This window comes from Hemitrygon akajei, chromosome 3, assembly GCF_048418815.1.
Source record: "Hemitrygon akajei chromosome 3, sHemAka1.3, whole genome shotgun sequence".
In the NCBI taxonomy this organism is placed as follows: Eukaryota; Metazoa; Chordata; class Chondrichthyes; order Myliobatiformes; family Dasyatidae; genus Hemitrygon; species Hemitrygon akajei.
This window is the reverse complement of record NC_133126.1, coordinates 188,047,053-188,070,439: the sequence shown is the minus strand read 5'-3', so window position 1 is coordinate 188,070,439 and position 23,387 is coordinate 188,047,053. Positions and strand designations below refer to the sequence as shown.

The window sequence follows — 23,387 nt, the reverse complement described above, 5'->3', positions numbered from 1 at the left end:
GTGCTAATATACTTTCATACTCTATCTTCCCTTTCCTTATTTCTTGTTTAGTTGTCCTTTGTTGCTTTTTAAAGTTTTCCCAATCCTCCAGTCTCCCACTACTCTTTGCGACTTTGTATACATGAGCTTTTAATTTGATACTATCTTTTATTTCCTTAATTATCCAAGGCTGGCTCTCCCCACACTTACTGTCCTGGAATATACTATTGTTGAGCACTGTGAAAAATCTCTTTGAAAGAATTCCACTGTTCCTCCACTGTCCTACCAAATAGCCTGTGCTCCCAATCCACATTAGCCAACTTTTCCCACATTAACTTGTACGTCTTTGGAATATAAGAGGAAACTGGTGGACTGGTGGCCCTGGGGAAAATCCACAGAGTCATGAGGAGAATGTACAAACTCAGAGACGGGGGGGGGGGGGGGGGAAATCGAACCCCGATTGCTGGCACTATAAAGCATTATGCTAACAACTATAATACTATGTCACCATAACCCCATCTGCAATTTCTTTGCCCATATCTGCAACTGATCTAATATTTACCAATATCTAATTTGGTAAACTTCTGCAGCTTCCACAATATCACCAACCTGTGTGGAAACTAGTGAATTGTCAGGGGTATCACTGCATCACTTAGACAAATGAAAGGAAACTGCAAGGCTTTCATTGTTATCTTACATTTTAATTTTCTTTGGGTGGCAAGCATTATTCCTGGGAAATCAGGGCAAGTAGCTTCAAAACCTGGTCCTCTGTATCTTGCTCTGCAACTGAATTCTTGACTTCCTCTTTGGGAGACCACAGCCTTTGCAGATCAGAAATAACATCTCCTCCTCACTAACGATCAGCATTGGTGTACCTCAAATGTGCTTAGCTCACTGCTGTATTCTCTCCAAGACCACGAATGCATGGCTAGGTACTGCTCAAACACCATCTATAAATTTGCCAATGACAGAACTATTGTTGGCAGAATTTCTTATGGTGATGAGGAGGTGTGCAGGAGTGGGCTGGGTCAGCTGGTTGGGTTTAGTGGCGTCACAACAACAACCTTGCACTCAGCATCAGTAAAACCGATGTCCATTCATTATGGACATTAGGGAGGGGGAGTCAAGGGAACCTACACCAGTCCTCATTGAGGGATCAGCAGTGGAAAGAGTGAACAGTTTCCACTTCTTGGGTGACTACATATTAATGTAGCTACAAATAATGCATAACAATGGCTATATTTCATTAGGAATTTGAGGGGACTTGGTATGTCACTAAATACTCTTGCAAATTTCTACTGATGTACCTTGGAGAACATTCTAACTGGTGCATCAGTGTCTGGTATAGAGGGCCGACTGTACAGGATTGGAAAATTTATAGGAAGTTGCAGACTCAGTCATCTCCAAAATAGGCATTAGTCTCTCCAGCATCAACGACACTTTCAAAAGGCAAACCCCTCAAAAAGGCCACATTAAGGACCACCGTCACCCAGGACTTCTCACTGCTACCTTTAAGGAGCTGGTATGGGGGCCTGAGGACGCACACTCAACAATTTAGTACCAGCTTCTTCCCTTCCACTGTCAGATTTTTGAATGGACCTTGATGCCATGTACACTACCTCACTATTTCTTCTTCTTTTGCTCTCCAAGTATATTGGATGGCATGGTGGAGATACGTCTCTACCAAAGGAGGTGTAAGGCACTCCTTCCTTCTGCTAGCCTACAGGCCACCCTTGGGAAAGACCCCCGATCAGGGTCACGTGGAGCCATAGGAGCAGCTGGTGGACGGTCGTATGAGCAGCTGGTGCATATCACAAATCCTGGTTATGCGATCACTGACACTAGGCAGACAATCCCTGAAGGGTATTGACAATGGCTAGGGTCACCTGTCTTGTAAAGACACTGCTCAGAACAAACAAATGGCAAGCAACTTCTGTAGAAAAATTTGCCAAGAACAATCATGGTTGCCATGATCATCTATGTTATATGACACAGTATATAATGATGATGATGTTTTAATTATTCATACATTTTTATTGTAATGTTTTTTAAAATTATTATATATTGCAATGTTCTGCTGACATATAACAACAAATTTCATGACGTAGGCCAGTGACATTAAAATTAATTCTAATTTTGATTCAAATTTTTTAGCTCCAGGAAGTCCCTGAGCAACAATATCCAAAGTCAATTCACACTGTTTAAAAATGCATTGATGTCACTGTCAAGAACAATAGACAAGTTATTTCTTCTATTTGTTTTGCAGCATAAAAATGTATGCCACTATTGACCCCTTCAACATGAATACCTCCCATTACAACTCCAACCTGAATAAGTCCTCTGCAGGCAAGTGCATACGAAATACACAGATCACCCGGATTGTGTTCCCTGTACTCTACACCATCCTCTTCATCGCCAGTATTGGCCTAAACAGTCTAGCCATCCGAATATTCTTCCAGATACCGAGTAGCTCCACCTTCAACATTTTCCTGAAAAACATTGTTGCTGCCGACTTTCTCATGACTCTAACACTCCCTTTTAAGATCCTCAGCGACACCCAACTAGCTCCCTGGCAGGTGAGGTGGTTTGTATGTCGCTTTTCGTCAGTGATCTTCTACTTCACCATGTATGTTAGCATCATTCTTCTGGGTCTGGTAAGCTTGGATCGCTTCCTCAAGATCACCAAGCCCTTTGGGAGATCTTGCTTGCATAAGACTGGATTCAGCAAGATTCTGTCAGTGGTAATTTGGGCCACCATGTTTCTTTTATCTGTTCCCAATATTATCTTGTCAAATAAGGAGCCAACAGCAAAGTTGGTAAAAAAGTGTGCGGATCTGAAAGGCCCGGCGGGATTAAAATGGCACAGCATTGTAAATTACATCTGTCAGATCATCTTCTGGGTGGTGTGCATAACTATGGTTGTGCTGTACACCATAATATCCAAGAAAGTCTACAAGTCCTACATAAAGTCCAGAAGCAAAGATGGCCAAACCCAGAGGAAGACAAAAGCCAAGGTGTTACTCATTGTGCAGGTCTTCTTCACTTGTTTTGCACTATTCCATTTCGTCCGACTGCCATACACATTCAGCCAGATGGGCAAAGTGAGGGACTGCGGGACACAGAACACCCTGTACTACATTAAAGAGACGGGGCTCTGGCTTTGTGCCTCCAACATCTGCCTGGATCCTTTAATTTACATCTTCTTGTGCAAGGCCTTCAGAAGCAAGATATGCAAAAAGCAGGAAAACAGCACAGGCATAAGGATGACGTTAAGAATGACCCAAAGCACAGTAAATGAAGATTGAATGCTGTAAGAACATCTTCTAGAATAGAGCTCGAATGAAGATCGAATGGCATAAGAACACCTTCTAAATGAAGTTTAAAAGGATTTTTCTTCACTTATTTTCTACTTAATGTTGGATTTTGATTTAAGATCATAAGACTTAAGAGCAAAATTAGGCCACTTGGCTTATTAATTCTGCTACTCTATTCCATAATGGTTCCATTTAATAACAGAGAATGTCTGATTTATTATCCCTCACAGCCCAATTCTGCTACCTTCTTCCCCTAACCTTTAACACCTTTACTAATCCAGAATCTATCAATCTCTACTTTAAATATAACCAGTGACTTGGCCCTGACAGCCATCTGTGGCAATGAATTCCAGAAATTCACCAAGCTCTGACTAAAGAAATTCCTCCTCATCTCTGTTCAAAAGGAACATCCTTGTATTCTGAAGCTGTGGCCTCTGGTCCTAGACTTCCCTTACTGTGGGAAACATCTTCTCCACATCCCTCCATCCAGACATTTCAATATCCGATAGATTTCAATGAGATACCCTCCCCCAGTCTTTCAAACTCCAATGAGTACAGGCCTAGAGCCATCAAATACCCATCATGCATTAACCCTTTCATTCCCAGGATCATTCTTTTGAACCTCCTCTAGACTCTTTCCAACGCCAGGACATTCCTTCTTACATAAGGGGCCCAAAACTGCCCACAGTACTCCAAGTGCAGTCTGACACCTTATTCCATCTCAATGGAATCAGTGGAGAACAGCTGTGCAACTGGTGGTTAATCTTCTTGCATTTTTTTAACACCAGCAATCAGAGACAAATTTCTCTAACCAGGGTATATTATTTTAATTATTATGCTAAGAAGCCATTGTAACAAGCAATAGTTTGTTACTAACAGGGATTATTCATAATCTCATTCAGTGTCTGATGCTTAAAATGGATATTTATGCTCAAAACTAATACTTGTTCCCTTACAAAATTTCATTTCTTGTGTACTATGGATAGAAAATTATTGCACTGATCTATGAGCATGTAACTGTGATGCTACATTAAAATACTGCTGCTGCATTTAAATTTGAGGTCATACATAAGGGAAATGTGTACCATTAGTCAGATTTGGAATGTGGATCTGATAAGGGGAGAAGTACCACACACAAAATGCAGGAGGAACTCAGCAGTAAGGCAGCATCTATGGAAAAAGGGGTGTCTATGGACTTTTTTCCATAGATGTTGCCTGGGCTGGTGAGTTTCTCCAGCATTTTGGGTGTGTTGCTTGGATTTCCAGCATCTGCAAATTTTCTCTTGCTTGTCAGGGAAGCAGTACACTCAGTCCGCTTCATTAGGTACTGGTGGTCTTCTGCTGTGGCCCATCCACTTCCAGGTTTAATGTGTTGTGTGTTCAGAGATGCTCCTCTCCACATCACTGTTGTAATTCAGTGTGACATTTGAGTTACTGCTGCTTTCCTGTTAGTTTGAACCAGTCTAGCCACTCTCCGCTGACCTTTCTCATTAACAAGGTTCTCTTGGCCATTGAACTACTGCTCACTGGAGTTTTTTTCTGTTTTTTGCACCAGTTTTTGTAAACTCTAGAGACTATTGTGTGTGACAACACCAAGAGATTAGTTTCTGAGATACTCAACCATCCCGTCTGGCAGCAACAATCATTCCGTGGTCAAAGTCACTTAAGTCAAATTTCTACTCATTCTGATGCTTGGTCTGAACAACAACTGAACCTCTTGACCATGATTGCTTGCTTTTATGCATTGAGTTGCTTCCATATGATTGGCTGATTAGGTATGTGCATTAAAAGCAGACGTACCTAATAAAGTGGCTACTGAGTGTAAGTCTACGAAGAAAGAAAAGGGGAAGCTAAACAAGATTGTTTGTTCTTTCAAAAAGCTAGTGCAAGTATGATGGGCCAAATGGCCTCGTTCCATGCTATTGTAGCATTTAAGAGGTATTTAGTAAGGTGCTTGAAGATGAAGGATGAGGATCATAAGCTGGCAGATAGACTTAGGTTAACCTGGCATCACAGTCAGACAGACACCATGGGGAGATGGCCTGCGCCTGTTCTATCATTCTGAGAGTTCATTTTAACAACTCAATATTTATGTATCACAAAAGAGCATTAAATGCTCCATTTGACTAGATACTGTAGGAACAGAATTAGGCCACTTGGCTCCATCATTTGATCATGGTTGATCTATTTTGCCACTCAACCCCATTTTTCCTGCCTTCTCCCCATAACCTTTGACTATATGACCCTTACTAATGAAAAACCTATCAAACTCTATTTGAATATGCCCAATGACTTGTCCTCCATGGCCGTCTGTAACAATGAATTCCACAGACCACTGGCTAAAGAAATTCATGCTCTCTGATCCTGGTTAATGTCTCCTGCACCCTCTCTAAAGCTTTGACATCCTTGCTAAAATGAGGTGAACAGAAATGAACACAATATTCCAAGTGTTGTCTCACCAGGGTTTCACAGTGCAGCTTCTGAGTCATGGTGTGCCTTTGCCTTTCCTTATCAATTTGTTAGAGGTCTGATCATGAACGTTGATATGCTGGCATAATATCCTTGAAGAACGTTACATACCAAAGGAGAAACAGCTGGAGAACTGTCCAACGCTAAATGTTCCCAAGTAAAAATGCCAAACCTCTTAATGAATAAAAGATGTATATTGCAGGGAAGTTTATGGAGGAATATGAGACATATACACATAACCACAGCAATTAAATGTTTACAGTAAATAATTAATCATGTATTTTCAGTTTCTGTGGAGAGACTTTTAATTTAATCCAGTAAACAAACTTTTGGTAGAAAAAAACATCTCCAAGATATTCTAATCACTAACAAGAGAAAATCTACAGATGGTGGAAATCCAAACAACCCGCACAAAATACTGGAGGAACTCAGCAGGCCAGGCAGCGTCTATGGAAAAGAGTATAGTCCACGTTTCAGCCCAAATACTGATGAAGGATCTCTGCCCGAAACATCGACTATACTCTTTTCCATAGATGCTGTCTGGTCTGCTGAGTTCCTCCATTTTGTGCGCATTGACTGGACTGAGTATGAATCTGAATCAGATTTAATATGTCGTGTATTTTCTTGTTTTCCAGCAGCAGTAGAGTGCAATACATAATTGTTGTGTATTTGATATCTGAATAATCTTGTATATATATTGTTTGATTAAACATTCTTGTTCATTTATAAAATTCATTACAGTTTATATATATAAATATTGGAAATGCATACATCATCACACTACCATGCGATTCGTGCATGCCTCCCCACTTAAAGTAAACACGAAGTTAGACTCCCATTTACAGTTCCCATGCCTTCCTTTGATTTAGTTTTCTGTTTTAAAACATAACGTGGCAATGATGTATTTTAAAATAAACCTGATATGACTACTGACCTGTTGAGGCGCAGTGAGGAATGGTGAGTGAAATGAAAAAGCACAGCACATGTTCTTTGGAAGGTAAGACACCATCAAGTTTTTTAAAAAATGTCAGAAAATGGAAGAACTCACAGGTGCCTAAAGAATGAGAAACAGGTGATAATAGTCATTAAAATAAAATGAAATAGCTGGCTACATCAGAAATATGGATGAGTTTGACTATACCATGGTAACTGGCTCAAGTATACTGAGCTAAATGAACAGTATTTTGAAGCAAATGAAAAGCCAATGAGAAATGAGTGCCAATTTTGTTTTAAAGGCATATACTTTGCTTCAAAGTTTGACTGCTCCAACCTCACCAGCAGAAATGAGTTTTGCTGATATTGTGAAAGTAATACAAAGATACTTAAAACCAAAGCTGTTGTTGATTGCAGAATGCTTTAGGCTTCATAAATGGAATCAAAAAGAAGGGGAATCCATTTTAGCATATGTGGCTGAATTGAAGATATTATCAGAGCATGGTTAATTCAGTGCTGGGCTTCATGATGCTCTGAGAGAGTGTTTAGCTGGTGGAATCTTATAAGAAAGCATTCAAAACTGGTTCCTAACTGAAGCATATCTGACATTTAAAACAAGTTGAAATTGTTCTATCAATGGAAATCAAACAGAGATGCAATTGAGTTGCAGTCAGGAATGAAATTAAACATGAACAAAATCACACCATCTAAACAGAAACCACCATGGCTGAACAAATTCTGTTCCGTTGTGGCAGGGGCTCACACAAACCAGACCAATTCCGGCTTAAAGGCAAAATTTCCAGAAAATGCAGCAAAGTAGGGCACATACAAAGAGCATTCTGGGCAGATAAAAATAGATAGTTCTGCACAGGGAAGAGAAAAGGCTAAAACGTCAAGTTGCAGTTTCAAAAGGAGCACTAATCTGCATGCTGGATGAAAAATCTGCTTATGATGAGAGTGGCACAGGACCGTGTAGACTTGAGACTTACAATGTGAAAACTAGCAACAGACAACCAATAAAAATTACACCAGATGTGAATTTAAAAAAGATTAAAATGAAATTGAACACTGGTTCAGCTGTTCCCGTCATTCCACAGAATACGTTTGAATAGCATTTCAGGTACTTATCTAAATTCTGCAGACATTCAACTAAGAGCTTATACTGGAGAAAAGATAAACTCCTGTGGGAATGACGTTCAACAACCAACAAGTCACATTGGGCTTGTATAAGGTAATAAAATAGGAGGACCTGTATTGTGGGGTCATGATTGGCTGAGACAACTACAACTTGATTGGAGATCCAGTCAGAATTTGCATGTCACCTTCCCTGCAATGAAGCCATCTGAAAGCACACTAAGAAAGGTACAGAATGGTGACACAACTGTCTCTGTATCAAATACCAACAAAGGGCAAACAGATGTTGGTGCCAAACTCTGTACTTCTGTGCATATTGGACCAAGGAAAGACCATGCCACTCAGAGGAACTGGGAAAATGACAAAAGCAGTGGTCTGACTACAACAGTTTTTATAGGCAACATCCAAGAAAGCATCTGATGTGTTAATCAGGCAGTCACTATGGAAATGCGGCTTTGTTTTAAACTGGAAAAGAGTTCAAGAAACTTCAGGAAAGTTGCAAGCATTTGGCTTTTGTGAATATAAAGAACCAGAATCCATTCTAGGTGCATAAAGGTTATTGCACGAACTTCAAGTGGGTGATAAAAACCTTCTTGTAAAGATAGATGCAAAGACCAAAGCCCAGCGGGATGAATGGAAGGCCAAAAAGAAAGGGGAAAATAGAGATACAAAAACAGAGGACTTGTCAGGTGATGTTGTGGGTGAGGAAGCCAAGAGGAGAGATCAGATTGTAAAAGGAGCAAGAGAAGGATTAATTAGCGAATACTCCAGCAAACTAAATGCACCTTCCCAAGATCAAGATGCACAACCCAGAGGGAAACAAAAGGAAAAGAAAGGTGTCCAGAGCGGTCAGAACCTCTTACTGCAGGGTCAGAGTCAACTACTCCCACCATCATGGAGGAGGCCCCAGAAACTACAGCCAGGCAGAATGATGCCCCCTTGTCAGGAAAGACATTATCCCACAAGAGTAAGAAAGCTTCAACAGCGATTAAATCCTTCAGTCTGAATATGCTCTGGATGTCTCAATATGATAGTTGTATTATATAGTATACTCTATACATGGTTGATGTGTGATCTATTTAGTTGAAGTTTATAGGCAAGCAGGGAGGAGTTCTGTGTATCTAATTCATATTCACACACACACACACACACACACACACACACACACACACACACACACACACACACACACACACACACACACACACACACACACACACACACACACACACACACACACACACACACACACACACCTGGCCCTAGTGTAACTGGTGGTGGTACAGGGTTTAGCTGAGGGTTAATTTCAGAATATATCTCAGCAAATGGGTGGCAGGGTGCAGATACGTCTCTACCAAAGGAGTTGCAGGTCACCCCTGGGTAAGAAGTAGCACCTGTTTAGCCACCCCCGTCCCCCGATCAAGGTCACAGGAAGCCATGAAAGCAGATGGTGGACGCTGGTTTATATCACAAGAGCTGGTTATGCAACCATTGACACCAAGCAGTCAATCTGTGAAAAGTACTGACTACTTCAGGCTAGTGTCACCCTTCTTATAAAGACGTTGCCCAGCAGAAGCAATGGCAAACTACTTCCGTAGAAAGATTTGCCAAGAACAATCATGGTCAACGGAAAGACCCATGTCATACAACATGTCACACAATGAATGATCACAGGAAAATGTGGATAACTGAGATTGATATGAATCATTCCAGACCTAGTACAGCCTCAGTGGGCCCAATGGTCTTGTATAAAATATAAGAAAATGATATGAAATTTCATCTTCTACATTAATCTCAAATATGTGGTCCAACTCCTTACTGCAATCTGTAAAGCAAGACTTTTCTAGTTCTTTTTCATAATTTAGTTCCGCTTTACATCACCAGCTGTAAGATTGGGGGTTCAATTCCTGCCACTATCTGTAAGGAGATTGTACATTCTCCCTGTGACCAATTGGGTTTCCTCCAACATTCCAAACACGTACAGTTAGGATGAGTAATTTGCAGGCATGCTATGTTGGTGCCAGAAACGTGGGACGCTTGCGGGCTGATCCCAGCACATCCTCGGACCATGACATAAAGCGACGCATTCCACTGTATCTTTCGATGTTTCAATGCAAATACAGCGAGTCTTTTTCTTTATCTATTTGTTTTACTCTGTCGTGAGAACTGTATTTTGCAAGTGACTGCTGATTCAGCATAATTATCCTACTGTTGCTGGCTGCCAAACATCCATTTGAGCAATGGACATGACATTGGAAAAAGGGAAACTCACACCACTGAGATACACGATCATTGTACACAATGATTTACTCATCTTAGAGAGTCCCGAGCTACAAATATCAATTTAAGAACCCCTGTACAGAAAAATCAGCTCCCCCAGAATCAGTAAATTTAAAAGTCCATTGCACATACACGCTTGTTCCTGTGAACCTAGTTTAGCAATTGTTCTTTGGTGATATGCAACACTGCACCACATAAACAGGCTAATCAGCCCATCTAGTCCAAGCCGAACTATTCATCCGTTAGTCCCATCGACCTGCACCTAGACCATAGCCTTCCGTACCCTTTCTATCCATGAACCTATCAAATTCTTCTTAACTTTTGAAATTGAACCGGCATCCATCATTTCCACTGGCTGTTCGCTCCACAGTCTTACCACCCTCTAAGTGAAGAAGTTCGCCCTTTTGTACACCTTAAGTATTTTACCCTTAACCTTTGACCCCTTAAGCCTTTTATCCTTAACCCATGACCTGCAGTTCTAGTCTCACTCAATGTTAGAGGAAAGAGCAAACACGAGGAAATCTGCAGATGCTGGAAATTCAAACAACAACACACACAAAATGCTGGCGGAACACAGCAGGCCAGGCAGCATCTATAGGGAGAAGCACTGTCAACGTTTCGGGCCGAGACCCTTCGTCAGGACTAATGGAAAGGAAAGATAGTAAGAGAATTGAAAGTATTGGGGGGAGGGGGAAATGCGAAATGATAGGAGAAGACCAGAGGGGGTGGGATGAAGCTAAGAGCTGGAAAGGTGATTGGTGAAAGTGATACAGAGCTGGAGAAGGGAAAGGATCATGGGACGGGAGGCCTCAGGAGAAAGAAAGGAGTGGGGGGGGGAAGCACCAGAGGGAGATGGAGAACAGGCAAATAACTAAATACGTCAGGGATGGGGTAAGAAGGGGAGGAGGGGCATTAACGGAAGTTAGAGAAGTCAATGTTCATGCCATCAGGTTGGAGGCTACCCAGCCGGTATATAAGGTGTTGTTCCTCCAACCTGAGTTTGGATTCATTTTGACAATAGAGGAGGCCATGGATAGACATATCAGAATGGGAATGGGACGTGGAATTAAAATGTGTGGCCACTGGGAGATCCTGCTTTTTCTGGTGGACCAAGCGTAGGTGTTCCGCGAAACGGTTTCCCAGTCTGCGTCGGGTCTCACCAATATATAAAAGGCCACACCGGGAGCACTGGACGCAATATACCACACCAGCCGACTCACAGGTGAAGTGTCGCCTCACCTGGAAGGACTGTCTGGGGCCCTGAATGGTGGTGAGGGAGGAAGTGTAAGGGCAGGTGTAGCACTTGTTCTGTTTACAAGGATAAGTGCCAGGAGGGAGATCGGTGGGAAGGGATGGGGGGGACGAGTGGACAAGGGAGTCACGTAGGGAGAAAAGCAGAAAGGTGGGGGAGGGAAAAATGTGTTTAGCAGTGGGATCACGTTGGAGGTGGCGGAAGTTACGGAGAATTATACGTTGGACCTGGAGGCTGGTGGGGTGGTAGGTAAGGACAAGGGGAACCCTATCACGAGTGGGGTGGCGGGTGGATGGGGTGAGGGCAGATGTGCAGGAAATGGGAGAGATGCATTTGAGAGCGTAGTTGAGAGCGAAGGGAAGCCCCTTTGTTTAAAAAAGGAAAACATCTCCTTCATCCTGGAATGAAAAGCCTCATCCTGAGAGCAGATGCGATGGAGACGGAGGAATTGTAAGAAGGGAATAGCATTTTTGCAAGAGACAGGGTGGGAAGAGGAATAGTCCAGGTAGCTGTGAGAGTCTGTAGGCTTATAGTAGATATCAGTAGATAGGCAGTCTCCAGAGATGGAGACAGAAAGAACAAGAAAGGGGAGGGAGGTGTCGGAAATGGACCAGGTAAATTTGAGGGCAGGGTGAAAGTTGGAGGCAAAGTTAATGAAGTCGACGAGCTCAGCATGCGTGCAGGAGGCAGCGCCAATGCAGTCATTGATGTAGCGAAGGAAAAGAGGGGGATGGATACACGTATAGAGTTGGAACATGGACTGTTCCACAAAGCCAACAAAAAGGCAGGAATAACTGGGACCCATACGGGTACCCATGGCTACACCCTTGGTTTGGAGGAAGTGGGAGGAGCCAAAGGAGAAATTATTGAGAGTAAGAACTACTTCCATTAGATGGAGGAGAGTGGTGGTAAAGGAGATTTGGTTAGGTCTGGAATCCAAAAAAAACCGAAGAGCTTCGAGACCATCTCGGTGGGGGATGGAGGTATATAGGGACTGGACGTCCATGGTGAAAATAAGATGGTGGGGGCCAGGAACCTTAAAATCATTGAAAAAATTCAAAGCATGAGAAGTGTCATGAACATAGGTGGGAAGAGATTGAACAAGGGGGGATAAGACAGTGTCAAGGTTTGCAGAAATGAGTTCAGTGGGGCAGGAGCAAGCTGAGACAATAGGTCTACCTGGACAGGCAGGTTTGTGGATCTTGGGTAGGAGGTAGAAACGGGAAGTGCGGGGTGAGGTAACTATGAGGTTAGTGGCAGTGGATGGGAGATCCCCAGAGCTGATAAGGTTGGTGATGGTATAGGAGACAATGGCCTGTTGCTCCTTAGTGGGGTCATGATCAAGGGGTAAATAAGAGGAGGTATCAGAGAGTTGTTGCTGTGCCTCGGCCAGGTAGAGGTCAGTACGCCAGACAACAACAGCTCCCCCCTTATCAGCGGGTTTTATAGTGAGGTTGGGATTGGTGCGGAGGGAGTGGAGAGCAGAGCGTTCGGAAGGAGTGAGGTTGGAAATGGAACAAGATGTGGTGAAGTCGAGACGGTTGATGTCCCGTCGGCAATTAGCAATAAAGAGATCCAGAGCAGGCAGAAGACCAGAGCGGGGTGTCCATGAAGAGGAGGAGGGTTGAAGATGGGAGAAGGGGTCATCGGTGGGGGTAGGAGAGTCCTTGTCAAAGAAGTAAGCTCGGAGAAGTAGCCAGCGGAAGAAGAGTTCAGCGTCATGGCGTACGCGGAACTCACTGAGGCGTGGGCGAAGGGGGACAAATGTGAGGCCATTACTGAGGACAGAGCGCTCTGCCTCAGAGAGTTGAAGGTCGGAGGGAATGGTAAAGACCCGGCACGGATGAGAGATGGGATCGGAGGGGGGAGGGAGGCTGGTAGTGTCAGTGGAGAGGGAAGGGTTGGGCTGAGAGGAAGATGGAGCCTCTGAGGGCCCAGGAGCTGACAATGGGATCTGAGGGAAAGGGGATTGCAGAGTGGTGGTGGGGGAAGGGGAAACGGGAGTCACAATCGCAGCATGTGAAGACCCGGCCTGGAGTTCAAGGCTGGAGTCGCAGTTGGTGGTTGCACAATCGCTTTGAAGCTGTCCATGGTCGTTGGAACCCGCATTGATGGTGCTGGAGTCCAGATTTTCAAAATGCCCTGGGTTGCTGGGGCAGCCCAGATCGACAGCCGGGGCCAGGGACGCGATACAAAGACCATGTTCTGGGGTCTGTAGATGGAAGATCTTGCGATCCTTGCAGGACGTGATAAAGTCAAAGAAATGGCGATTGCACGCATGGATCCGACGGAGGATGAAATAACGGACAGGTCCATTGCAAACGGAGAAAAAGGTGTCCCGGAGACATGGAAGGGATTGTGATAGGTACGCCAGGTACCTTCTCATGGCGGAGAGTGTCGCCCTCAGAGCTCGACGGGAGAAACAACGGGAGGCAGAGTCAATTAAATTCATTGTAAATTTTCACTACACTCTTTCAATCTTATTAACATGGTTTCTGTAGGTAGGTGACCAAAAGTGCACACAATACTCCAAACAACACACACAAAAAACACTGGTGGAATGCTGGTGGAGACTCGGCTTGAAACATCGACAGCGCTTCTTCCTATAGATGCTACCTGGCCTGCTGTGTTCCACCAGCATTTTGTGTGTGTTGTTTGAATTTCCAGCATCTGCAGATTTCCTCGTGTTTGCTTTTTAAACAATACTCCAAAGTAGGCCTCACCGATGCCTTATACAATTTCAACATATCATCCCAACTCCTGTACTCAATACTTTAACCTATGAAGGCCAACTTTCTTTGCCACCCCATCTACCTGTGATACCACATTGAAGGAATTCTGGATCTGTATTCCCAAATCCCTCTTATTAGACTCACGGGTTTTTGATGCCATTCATTACAATATAGGGATAGGATGAACAGGTTAGAACTATATATCCTGGAGCATATAGAGAAGGAGAGAATCCCTTATACATATATACAAAATCATGATGAGTATAGATGATGTCCCCAAACTTTTAAGGTTGAAGCAAGGGTAACACCAACTCAGCCTCGGTAAGGTGGAAATTGAATGAACAGGCCAGTACTGATGCAGCAGCAACTGAACCACACTTGACCTATTTCACATTTTGATATGCTTGCTTGTGGTCACTCACCAATCTCAGTGAGCAAATTTCTAGCTTATAACTGACCAGAGCCAGGCATGCTCTCGTGCCTTGGGCTGACCACAATCGTGCCACTGAAGCTGATGGCTAAAAAAACTCCGTTGGAGAAGAACTGAAACAAGGCAATTATTTCAATGATGTCGATGTTTTCTTTTATGCATCAACTTTAACCGCCATATAAAGTACTGTGCAAACAGCACACATAAATAGCTGGGGTGGCTGAGACTTTTGCACAGTACTGTAACTGTCAACGTGCAGCAGAGAGCGAGTTTGTAAATCTGGCGGGAGCAAAGGATGTTGGGAATAGCGAGGCTGGAGAGCCGCAGGAGTTGGTGTGGAACAGGTGGCAGAGAAGGAATGCCGGAGACAAGGGGTGACACAAGTATAGCCACACCCGGCCCTGGAACACCAGCCAAGTTCATTTGATTCCAAACAATTGTTGTACAGATCATTTCAGAATGTCTCCCTGGTGCTTCCCACTCCCTCTCCTCTCCCTTCCCCTTTTCCCAATCATGAACCAAGGTACCAGTAAAGACAATTGACAAAAGCAAGGTGCTGTACAGGGTCACCCGTAGAGACTGCACCAAGAACAACGGCAGCTCAACGCGTTTATGGGAACACAAACTGACGGTGCGGAGGCATGATCCACTGTCACTGATCTCAGTATATGGTGATCGAGAAGGACACCACTTTAACTGGGATAATAGACAATAGACAGTAGGTGCAGGAGTAGGCCATTTGGCCCTTCTAGCCAGCACTGCCAATCACTGTGATCATGGCTGATCATACACAATCAGTACCCCATTCCTGCCCTCTCCCTATATCCCTTGACCCCGCTATCTATAAGAGCTCTATCTAACTCTCTCTTGAATGCATCCAAAGACTTAGCCTCCACTGCCTTCTGGGGCAGAGCATTCCACATATCCACCACTCTCTGGGTGAAAAAGTTTTTCCACATATCTGTTCTAAATGGCCTACCCCTTATTCTTAAACTGTGGCCTCTAGTTCTGGACTCACCCATCAGCGGGAACATGCTTCCTGCCTCCAGCGTGTCCAATCCCTTAATAATCTTATATGTTTCAATCAGATCCCCTCTCATCCTTCTAAATTCCAGTGTATACAAGCCTAGTCGCTCCAATCTTTCAACATATGACAGTCCCGCCATTCTGGGAATTAACCTTGTGAACCTACGCTGCACTCCCTCAACAGCAAGAATGTCCTTCCTCAAATTTGGAGACCAAAACTGCACACAGTACTCCAGGTGGGGACTCACCAGGGCCCTGTACAGCTGCAGAAGGACCTCTTTACTCCTATACTCAATTCCTTTTGTTATAAAGGCCAGCATGCCATTAGCTTTCTTCACTGCCTGCTGTACCTGCATGCTTGCTTTCATTGACTGATGTACAAGAACACCTAGATCTCGTTGTACTTCCCCTTTTCCTAACTTGACTCCATTCAGATAGTAATCTGCCTTCCTGTTCTTGCCACCCAAGTGGATAACCTCACATTTATCCACATTAAACTGCATCTAGATAGATAGATAGATAGATACTTTATTCATCCCCATGGGGAAATTCAACATTTTTTCCAATGTCCCATACACTTATTGTAGCAAAACTAATTACATACGATACTTAACTCAGTAAAAATATGATATGCATCTAAAATCACCCTCTCAAAAAGCATTAATAATAGTTTTTAAAAAGTTCTTAAGTAGTTTACTTAAATACATTGAGTCCTAACCCCGGCACTTTAACATATCTTACTCCTGGTGGTTGAATTGTAAAGCCGAATGGCATTGGGGAGTATTGATCTCTTCATCCTGTCTGAGGAGCATTGCATCGATAGCAACCTGTCGCTGAAACTGCTTCTCTGTCTCTGGATGGTGCTATGTAGAGGATGTTCAGGGTTTTCCATAATTGACCGTAGCCTACTCAGCGCCCTTCGCTCTGCTACCGATGTTATACTCTCCAGTACTTTGCCCACGACAGAGCCCGCCTTCCTTACCAGCTTATTAAGACGTGAGGCGTCCCTCTTCTTAATGCTGCCTCCCCAACACGCCACCACAAAGAAGAGGGCGCTCTCCACAACTGACCTATAGAACATCTTCAGTATCTCACTACAAACATTGAATGACGCCAACCTTCTAAGGAAGTACAGTTGACTCTGTGCCTTCCTGCACAAGGCATCTGTGTTGGCAGTCCAGTCTAGCTTCTCGTCTAACTGTACTCCCAGATACTTATAGGTCTTAACCTGCTCCACACATTCTCCATTAATGATCACTGGCTCCATATGAGGCCTAGATCTCCTAAAGTCCACCACCATCTCCTTGGTCTTGGTGATATTGAGACGCAGGTAGTTTGAGTTGCACCATATCACAAAGTCCTGTATCAGTTTCCTATACTCTTCCTCCTGTCCATTCCTGACACACCCCACTATGGCCGTGTCATCAGCGAACTTCTGCACATGGCAGGACTCCGAGTTATATTGGAAGTCTGATGTGTACAGGGTGAACAGGACCGGAGAGAGCACGGTCCCCTGCGGTGCTCCTGTGCTGCTGACCACCGTGTCAGACCTACAGTCTCCCAACCGCACATACTGAGGTCTATCTGTCAAGTAGTCCACTATCCAATCCACCATGTGAGAGTCTACTCCCATCTCCGTTAGTTTGTGCCTTAAGATCTTGGGCTGGATGGTGTTAAAGGCACTAGAGAAGTCCAGGAATGTAATCCTCACAGCACCACTGACCCCATCCAGGTGAGAGAGGGATTTGTGCAGCAAATACATGATAGCATCCTCCACTCCCACCTTCTCCTTATACGCAAACTGAAGAGGATCCTGGGCGTGCCTGGTTTGTGGCCTCAGATTCTGTATTATCAGCCGCTCCATGGTCTTCATCACGAGCGACGTCAAGGCAACAGGTCTGAAGTCATTCAACTCCTTTGGTTGTGGTTTCTTCGGTACCGGGACAATACAGGATGTTTTCCACTGTCTGGGTACTCTTCTCTGCTCCAGGCTCATGTTGAAGATGCGCTGTAGGGGATCTACCATCTGCCATGCATGGGGGTATTAGATAGACAGCGGTGGGGTAGCTAACTAGAATGGTTGATCAGATTAATTCCCAGGGGAGGAAACATTTAAGATTTAAGTTTTTAATAGACAGAGGTTCTGATGCAGGCAAACACAAAGCAGGCACGAGAATTCTTAGAAGTGTAGTTCTCTTCTGATAACCCTGTAAACAAATGTATCGAAATTAACACCATCTCTGCACCCCTAAGAGCTAATGAAATGCAAGCCAATAGAACTCAAAGGACAACTGAAGGGGTAGCCAATCAGGACAGGGGCAAGTGAATGGGGGCCTATCTAAATGTGAGCAGTCCCAGAGGGAAACACCGACAACTGTGCACTGAGGATGTCACCGCGACTGACGATGAAACGTCTGCAAGTTAATTGCCAAGCTCAGCAAACACAGCAACATCAAATGATTCCCCTCTCCCTCCCCACTTCCCACTCTCAGACCACAATAGGGATCTATATCAGAATCAGGTTTATTATCCCTCACATACGTCATGAAATTTGTTTTAACGTAAATAACAACAGTACTGTGCAAAAATCTAAGTCACCCTAGTTCATATATATATATATATATATATATCTAAGACTTTTTTGCACAGTACTGTATCTTTACATGTATTCGCGACTTACTGTGGTGTGTTGGTAAGGGACATGGCTTGCAACAAATCATCAAATATAAAGAATAAAGAAATGTATATAAATGGTGTTTGGTCTGAACAACAAATTGCTTGAACAAGTCTGTATGCTTTCATGCATGCCACATGATTGGCTGATTAGATATTTGCATTAATGAGCAGGTGTCCCTAATAAAGTGGCCACTGAGTGTACTTGACACACTTGGACAGATAAGGACAATGGGCAGATGGAGAACAGCGTTGAGAGATGCATGGTGCTGTGGTAGAAGGAATAAAGGTGTGGCCTATTTTCAGAACAGCATACACAAAATGCTGGAAGAACTCGGCAGGTCAGGCAGCATCTATGTAGAGTTGTTTGAGTTGAGACCCTTCATCATAACTCATTAGGAATTCAGAAATTGGACCTGCAAAGGGACTTGGGAGTCCGAGTACAGGATGCCCTGAAGGTTAACTTGCAAGTTGAGTTGGTAGTAAGGAAGACAAATACATTTATTTCTAGAGGACTAGCATATAAGAGTAAGGATGTAATGCGGAGCTTTTATGAGGCATTGATCAGACCACATTTAGAGTACTATGAGCAGTTTTAGGTCCCATATCTAAGAAAGGATATACTGGTATTGAAGAAGGTCCAGAGGAAGTCTACGAGAATGATTCAAAGAACATAGAATAGTATAGCACAATATAGGACCTTCGGCCCACAATGTTGTGCCCACGCTTAAACCCTGCCTCCCATATATCCCCCCCCCCCCACCTTAAATTCCTCCATATACCTGTCTAGTTGTCTCTTAAAATTCACTAGTGTATCTGCCTCCACCACTGATTCAGGCAGTGCATTCCACGCACCAACCACTCTCTGAGTAAAAAACGTTCCTCTAATATCCTCCTTGAACTTCCCACCCCTTACCTTAAAGCCATGTCCTCTTGTACTGAGCAGCGGTGCCCTGGGGAAGAGGCGCTGGCTGTCCACTCTATCTATTCAACATGCACAAACAAGCTGGATGAACTCAGCAAGTCAGGCAGTATCCATTGAAATGAGCAGTCAACGTTTCGGGCTGAGACCCTTTGTCCTGCTCATTTCATTTCACTTCGTTGACTGCTCATTTCAACGGATGCTCCCCAACCTGCTGAGTTCATCCAGCTTATTTGTACGAGTTGATTTGACCACAGCGTCTGCAGTGTACTTTGTGTTTACCACTCTTATCTATTCCTCTTAATTCTCTCTTATTCTGGGAATCAAAGGGGTAATGTTATGAAGAGTGTTTGATAGCCCTGTTCCAATGCATGATGGAGTTTAGGAAAATGAGGGAGGATCTTATTGAAACCTACTGAAAATTGAAAAGCCTTGATAGAGTGGATGCGCAAAGGATGCTTCTAATAGTGGGAGAGTGTAGGACCAGGGGGCACAGATTCAGAATACAAGGATGTCCCTTTGGAACAGATATAAGGAGGAATTTTTCTAGCCAGAGGCTGGTGAATCTGTGGAATTCATTGCCACAGGCTGCTGTGGAGGGCAAATTATTGGATAGATTTAAAATGAGGCTTGAAAGGATGTTGATTAGTGTGAAGGGTGCCAAAGATTACAGGAAGAAGGCAGGCCAAGGGGATTAAGAGGGAAAACAAATCAGCCATGATCGAATGGTTGCACAGACTCAATGGGCTGACTGGCCTAATTCTGCTCCTATGCCTTATGATCATGCATCCAACACGGACAAGGAAAGCCTCATTTGATTATCACTTCCCATCGTCCCTCAGCTGGAGAATCAGTGCTCCTCTCTGTTGAAACTCAAAGGCAGCAAGGGCCCAGAATGTCCTCTGGCTGGTGGGGGGAGGGGGCTATCACCAAGAGGAACCTGGCAGCACCACCTCGGATTCAGCTGACTACAGCTACCCGACTGGAGGAAGTGAACCAACATAGAACTATTACAGAGGCTACTTTGCTGGCAGCTAAATATAATAAAGGTCTCATGCACAAAATCTTTCCTTTTAAACCTGGAAACCAGTGCAATCTAAATGATGCACTTTAAAGCTACTTTAATGAATTCATAGTCCTATAAACATTAAACAGACCTGACAGATTGGCACAACGTACCATTCGGAAGGTCAGTGAGGATTGTAAATGACATCTGCTCACAGACAATCAATCGGATGATTGCTTAGCCCACTGCTCTACTCTCCATACATGCATGGTTGTGCAGCTAGGCGCAGCTCAAACATCATCTATAAATTTGCCGACAACACAACTATCACTGGCAGAACTTCAGATGGTGATGAAGAGGCACGCAGGAGTGAGACAGATCAGCTGGTTGAGTAGTGACGCAGAAACAACTGTGCAATTGATGTCAGTAAGACCAAGACCATCGGTTGTGGGAACACCAAAAGTAGAATGAGTCTAGTTATCCCCTTTTGTTCAACAGACTGATGGTCAGGGGCAGCAGCTGTTCCTGAACCTGACGGCAGAAGCGAGGAACGAGCCTGAACTGGGTGGTGAGGATCTTTGATGTTGGATGCTGCTTTCCTACAGCAATGCTTCATCTCAGAATGGAAATGGGAAGTTGAAAGGAATTGGGTGATCACCCGGAAATCCCACATTTTGTAGCAGATGAAGTGAATGTGCCCAACAAAGTGGTTCCCCCAATCGATGTCGGGTCTAACCGATGTAGAGGATGCCGTTTTGGGAAGCACCAGATACAACAGATGAACCTGACAGATGCACAGGTGAAATGTTGTTAGAACTGGAATGGGGCCCTGAATGTGTCAAGAGCACAGCCAGAGAGTGGGCACAGCCTTCATAAATAAACCTGCAAGATATCATTATCTAACCTGCTGAACTAAACTGCAATGCATTGGACAAGTGTTGCTGCAAGCAATCCTGCGCTGGCCACACTGAATGGTCTGTGAAATTCCACAGATTTGCGATTGTGTGCCTGTTAATGGCTTCTGGGGGATCCTCGGCCTCAATAAGAACAAGACCCAGAAAGTGAGAGAGAGGTTGAAGCATCTGCTACCATGTTCAAACAACCATAAACATTCAGTCCCTACACATCCTGCCCACAAAAGTTACAGTGTGTTTTATCTACAAAAAGTACTATAGTTCTAGAGCACATAGAACATAACCACACTGTACTGGCCTTTAACTCGTGATGTTATGCCAAACCTTTAACCAACTCCAATTTGTACTCCACATAGCCTTCCAATGCTCTATCATCCATTTACCTATCTAAGAGTCTCTGAAATCTCCCCAATTTATTTGCCTCTACTCCCACCTCTGGCAGGGTGCAGATACTGCTCTCTTGTGCAAAAAATGTTCTTCGCATATACTTTCGTCCAATCACCTTAAAAACAAAGATGTCGTGTAACTTGACAGTGTGGTTAAGGAGGCAGATGGTGTTGGCTTTCATTACTTGTGGAACTGAGTTTGAGAGCCGTGAAGTAATATTGCAGCTCTAACCAAACTGTTGTGGAAATTACCAGGTTAGTTGATGAAGGCAATGGCAGTGGATGTTGTCTACATGGACTTTAGCGAGGCCCTTGTCAAGGTCCCACATGGGCGGTTGATCAAAAAGGTTGAGTCGCGTAGCATTCAGGATGAGATGATAAATTGAATTAGGCATTGACTTTGTGGGAGATGCTGAAGAGTGATAATAGATGGCTGCTTCTCTAATTGGAGGCCTGGGAACCTGTGGTATACTGCAGGGATTGGTGCTGGGTCCGCTATGATGACAACGTAGTTAACTGGATCAGCAAACTTGCGTATGACACCAAGACTGGGGGTGTAGTGTACAGCAAGTTAGACTATCAGAACTTGCACTGGGATCTGGAGCAGCTGGAAAAATGGACTGAAAAATGGCAAGTGGAGTTTAATGCAGACAAGTGTGAGGTCTTTGGGGGAGACAAGCCAAAGTAGGACTTACACAGTGAATGGTAGGGCATTGAGGAGTGTGGTAGAACAGAGGGATCTGGGAATATAGTCCATAATTTTTATGAATGTGGTGTCATAGGTGGATAGATAGGTGGTAAAGAAAGATTTTGGCACATTGGCCTTCATAAATGAAAGTATTGAGTACAGGAGCTGGGAAATTATTAGTACAGATCTGGCAGGACACCCAGATGAAATCAGGGAGAACTAATGTTTATTTTTATTTGTTTAGAGATACAGTGTGTAAGAGGCCTGTCCGACACCATCCAGTAACCCACCTACTTAATACCAGACTAATCACAGGACAATTTACAAAGACCTATTAACCTACTAACCAGTACATCTTGGTCTGTAGGAGGAAACCGGAGTACCTGGAGGAAATCAACACGGTTCATGGGAAGAACAAAGGTTCAAAGGTACAATTTAATGTCAAAGAAATGTATATACATCCTGAAATGCTTTTTCTTTGTAACCATCCACAGAAACAGAGGAGTGCTCCCAAAGAATGACCAACAGTTAAATGTTAGAATCCCAAAGTCCCCCACAGCTCCCTCTCTCCCGCGTATAAGCGGCAGCGAGCAACACCAGCATAAAGAAGCATCTGCACTGCCACCGAGCACTCAAGTGTGAGCAAAGCAACAGCAAAGACACAGACTTGCAGTCACCACAAAGTGTTCAGTACTTGACATACCACGGGTTCCCTCTCTCTCTAATAAGGGAGAAAGAGCTGTCTCCATTTTCCCAGCAAGCGGAGAGACATAACAAACAACTCACTGGTTTACGATGTTAAAAGTCTGTTACGTCGCTTTTTTCCAGCACCGTGCCTGAAGATCACAAAGATCCCGGGTCTCCAGGCACAAAGCCGTAGATATTTCAACTCCCCTGACGACACAGGGGTCACCTGTCGTGACACTGACCCTCCATCTGCCCATCTCCAGAGCCCTGGCATCCTAGGCTTCCGAATCCAAGCCGGATTGTTAGGCCGAGCCTTTGGCATGCGAACAATGGACTGTTACGGAACCCCGAGAGCTGGTCCCATTCCCACAAAGAACCGTAGTACATGTAGACAATGTCCACCGCATTGCCTTCATCAACTATCCTGGTAATTTCCACAGAAAACAAAGTCCTTACAGACAGCACCAGAATTGAAGTTCAAACCCCGGGAAGCCCCAAGTTGGAATAGTGCCATGCCAAGAGCTACTCTACAGTGGCACTCCACGGAGACTTTGTATAGACA

General features: G+C 44.0%; 3 protein-coding genes across 7 annotated transcripts in view; 2 read left to right on the top strand and 1 right to left on the bottom strand.

Annotated features, from left to right (window-relative positions):
• LOC140725751 (P2Y purinoceptor 13-like) overlaps positions 1-6,493 on the top strand; it is a 42,104-nt gene extending 35,611 nt beyond the window's left edge. For all 3 annotated transcript variants that reach the window (XM_073041611.1, XM_073041608.1, XM_073041610.1), the window contains one exon: positions 2,246-6,493. In XM_073041611.1, coding sequence (XP_072897712.1) covers positions 2,253-3,284 — 1,032 coding nt within the window. In that variant the 5' untranslated portion in view covers positions 2,246-2,252 and the 3' untranslated portion in view covers positions 3,285-6,493. The remainder of the gene's footprint in view (positions 1-2,245) is intronic.
• LOC140725744 (mediator of RNA polymerase II transcription subunit 12-like protein) overlaps positions 1-23,387 on the bottom strand; it is a 676,368-nt gene that overhangs the window by 244,672 nt on the left and 408,309 nt on the right. The gene's annotated exons all lie outside the window — the stretch shown is intronic.
• Positions 22,547-23,387, top strand: part of LOC140725748 (P2Y purinoceptor 14-like) — a 72,877-nt gene continuing 72,036 nt past the window's right edge. Inside the window, exon 1 of the mRNA XM_073041604.1 lies at positions 22,547-22,566. The gene's annotated coding sequence lies outside the window, so the exon portion shown is untranslated. The remainder of the gene's footprint in view (positions 22,567-23,387) is intronic.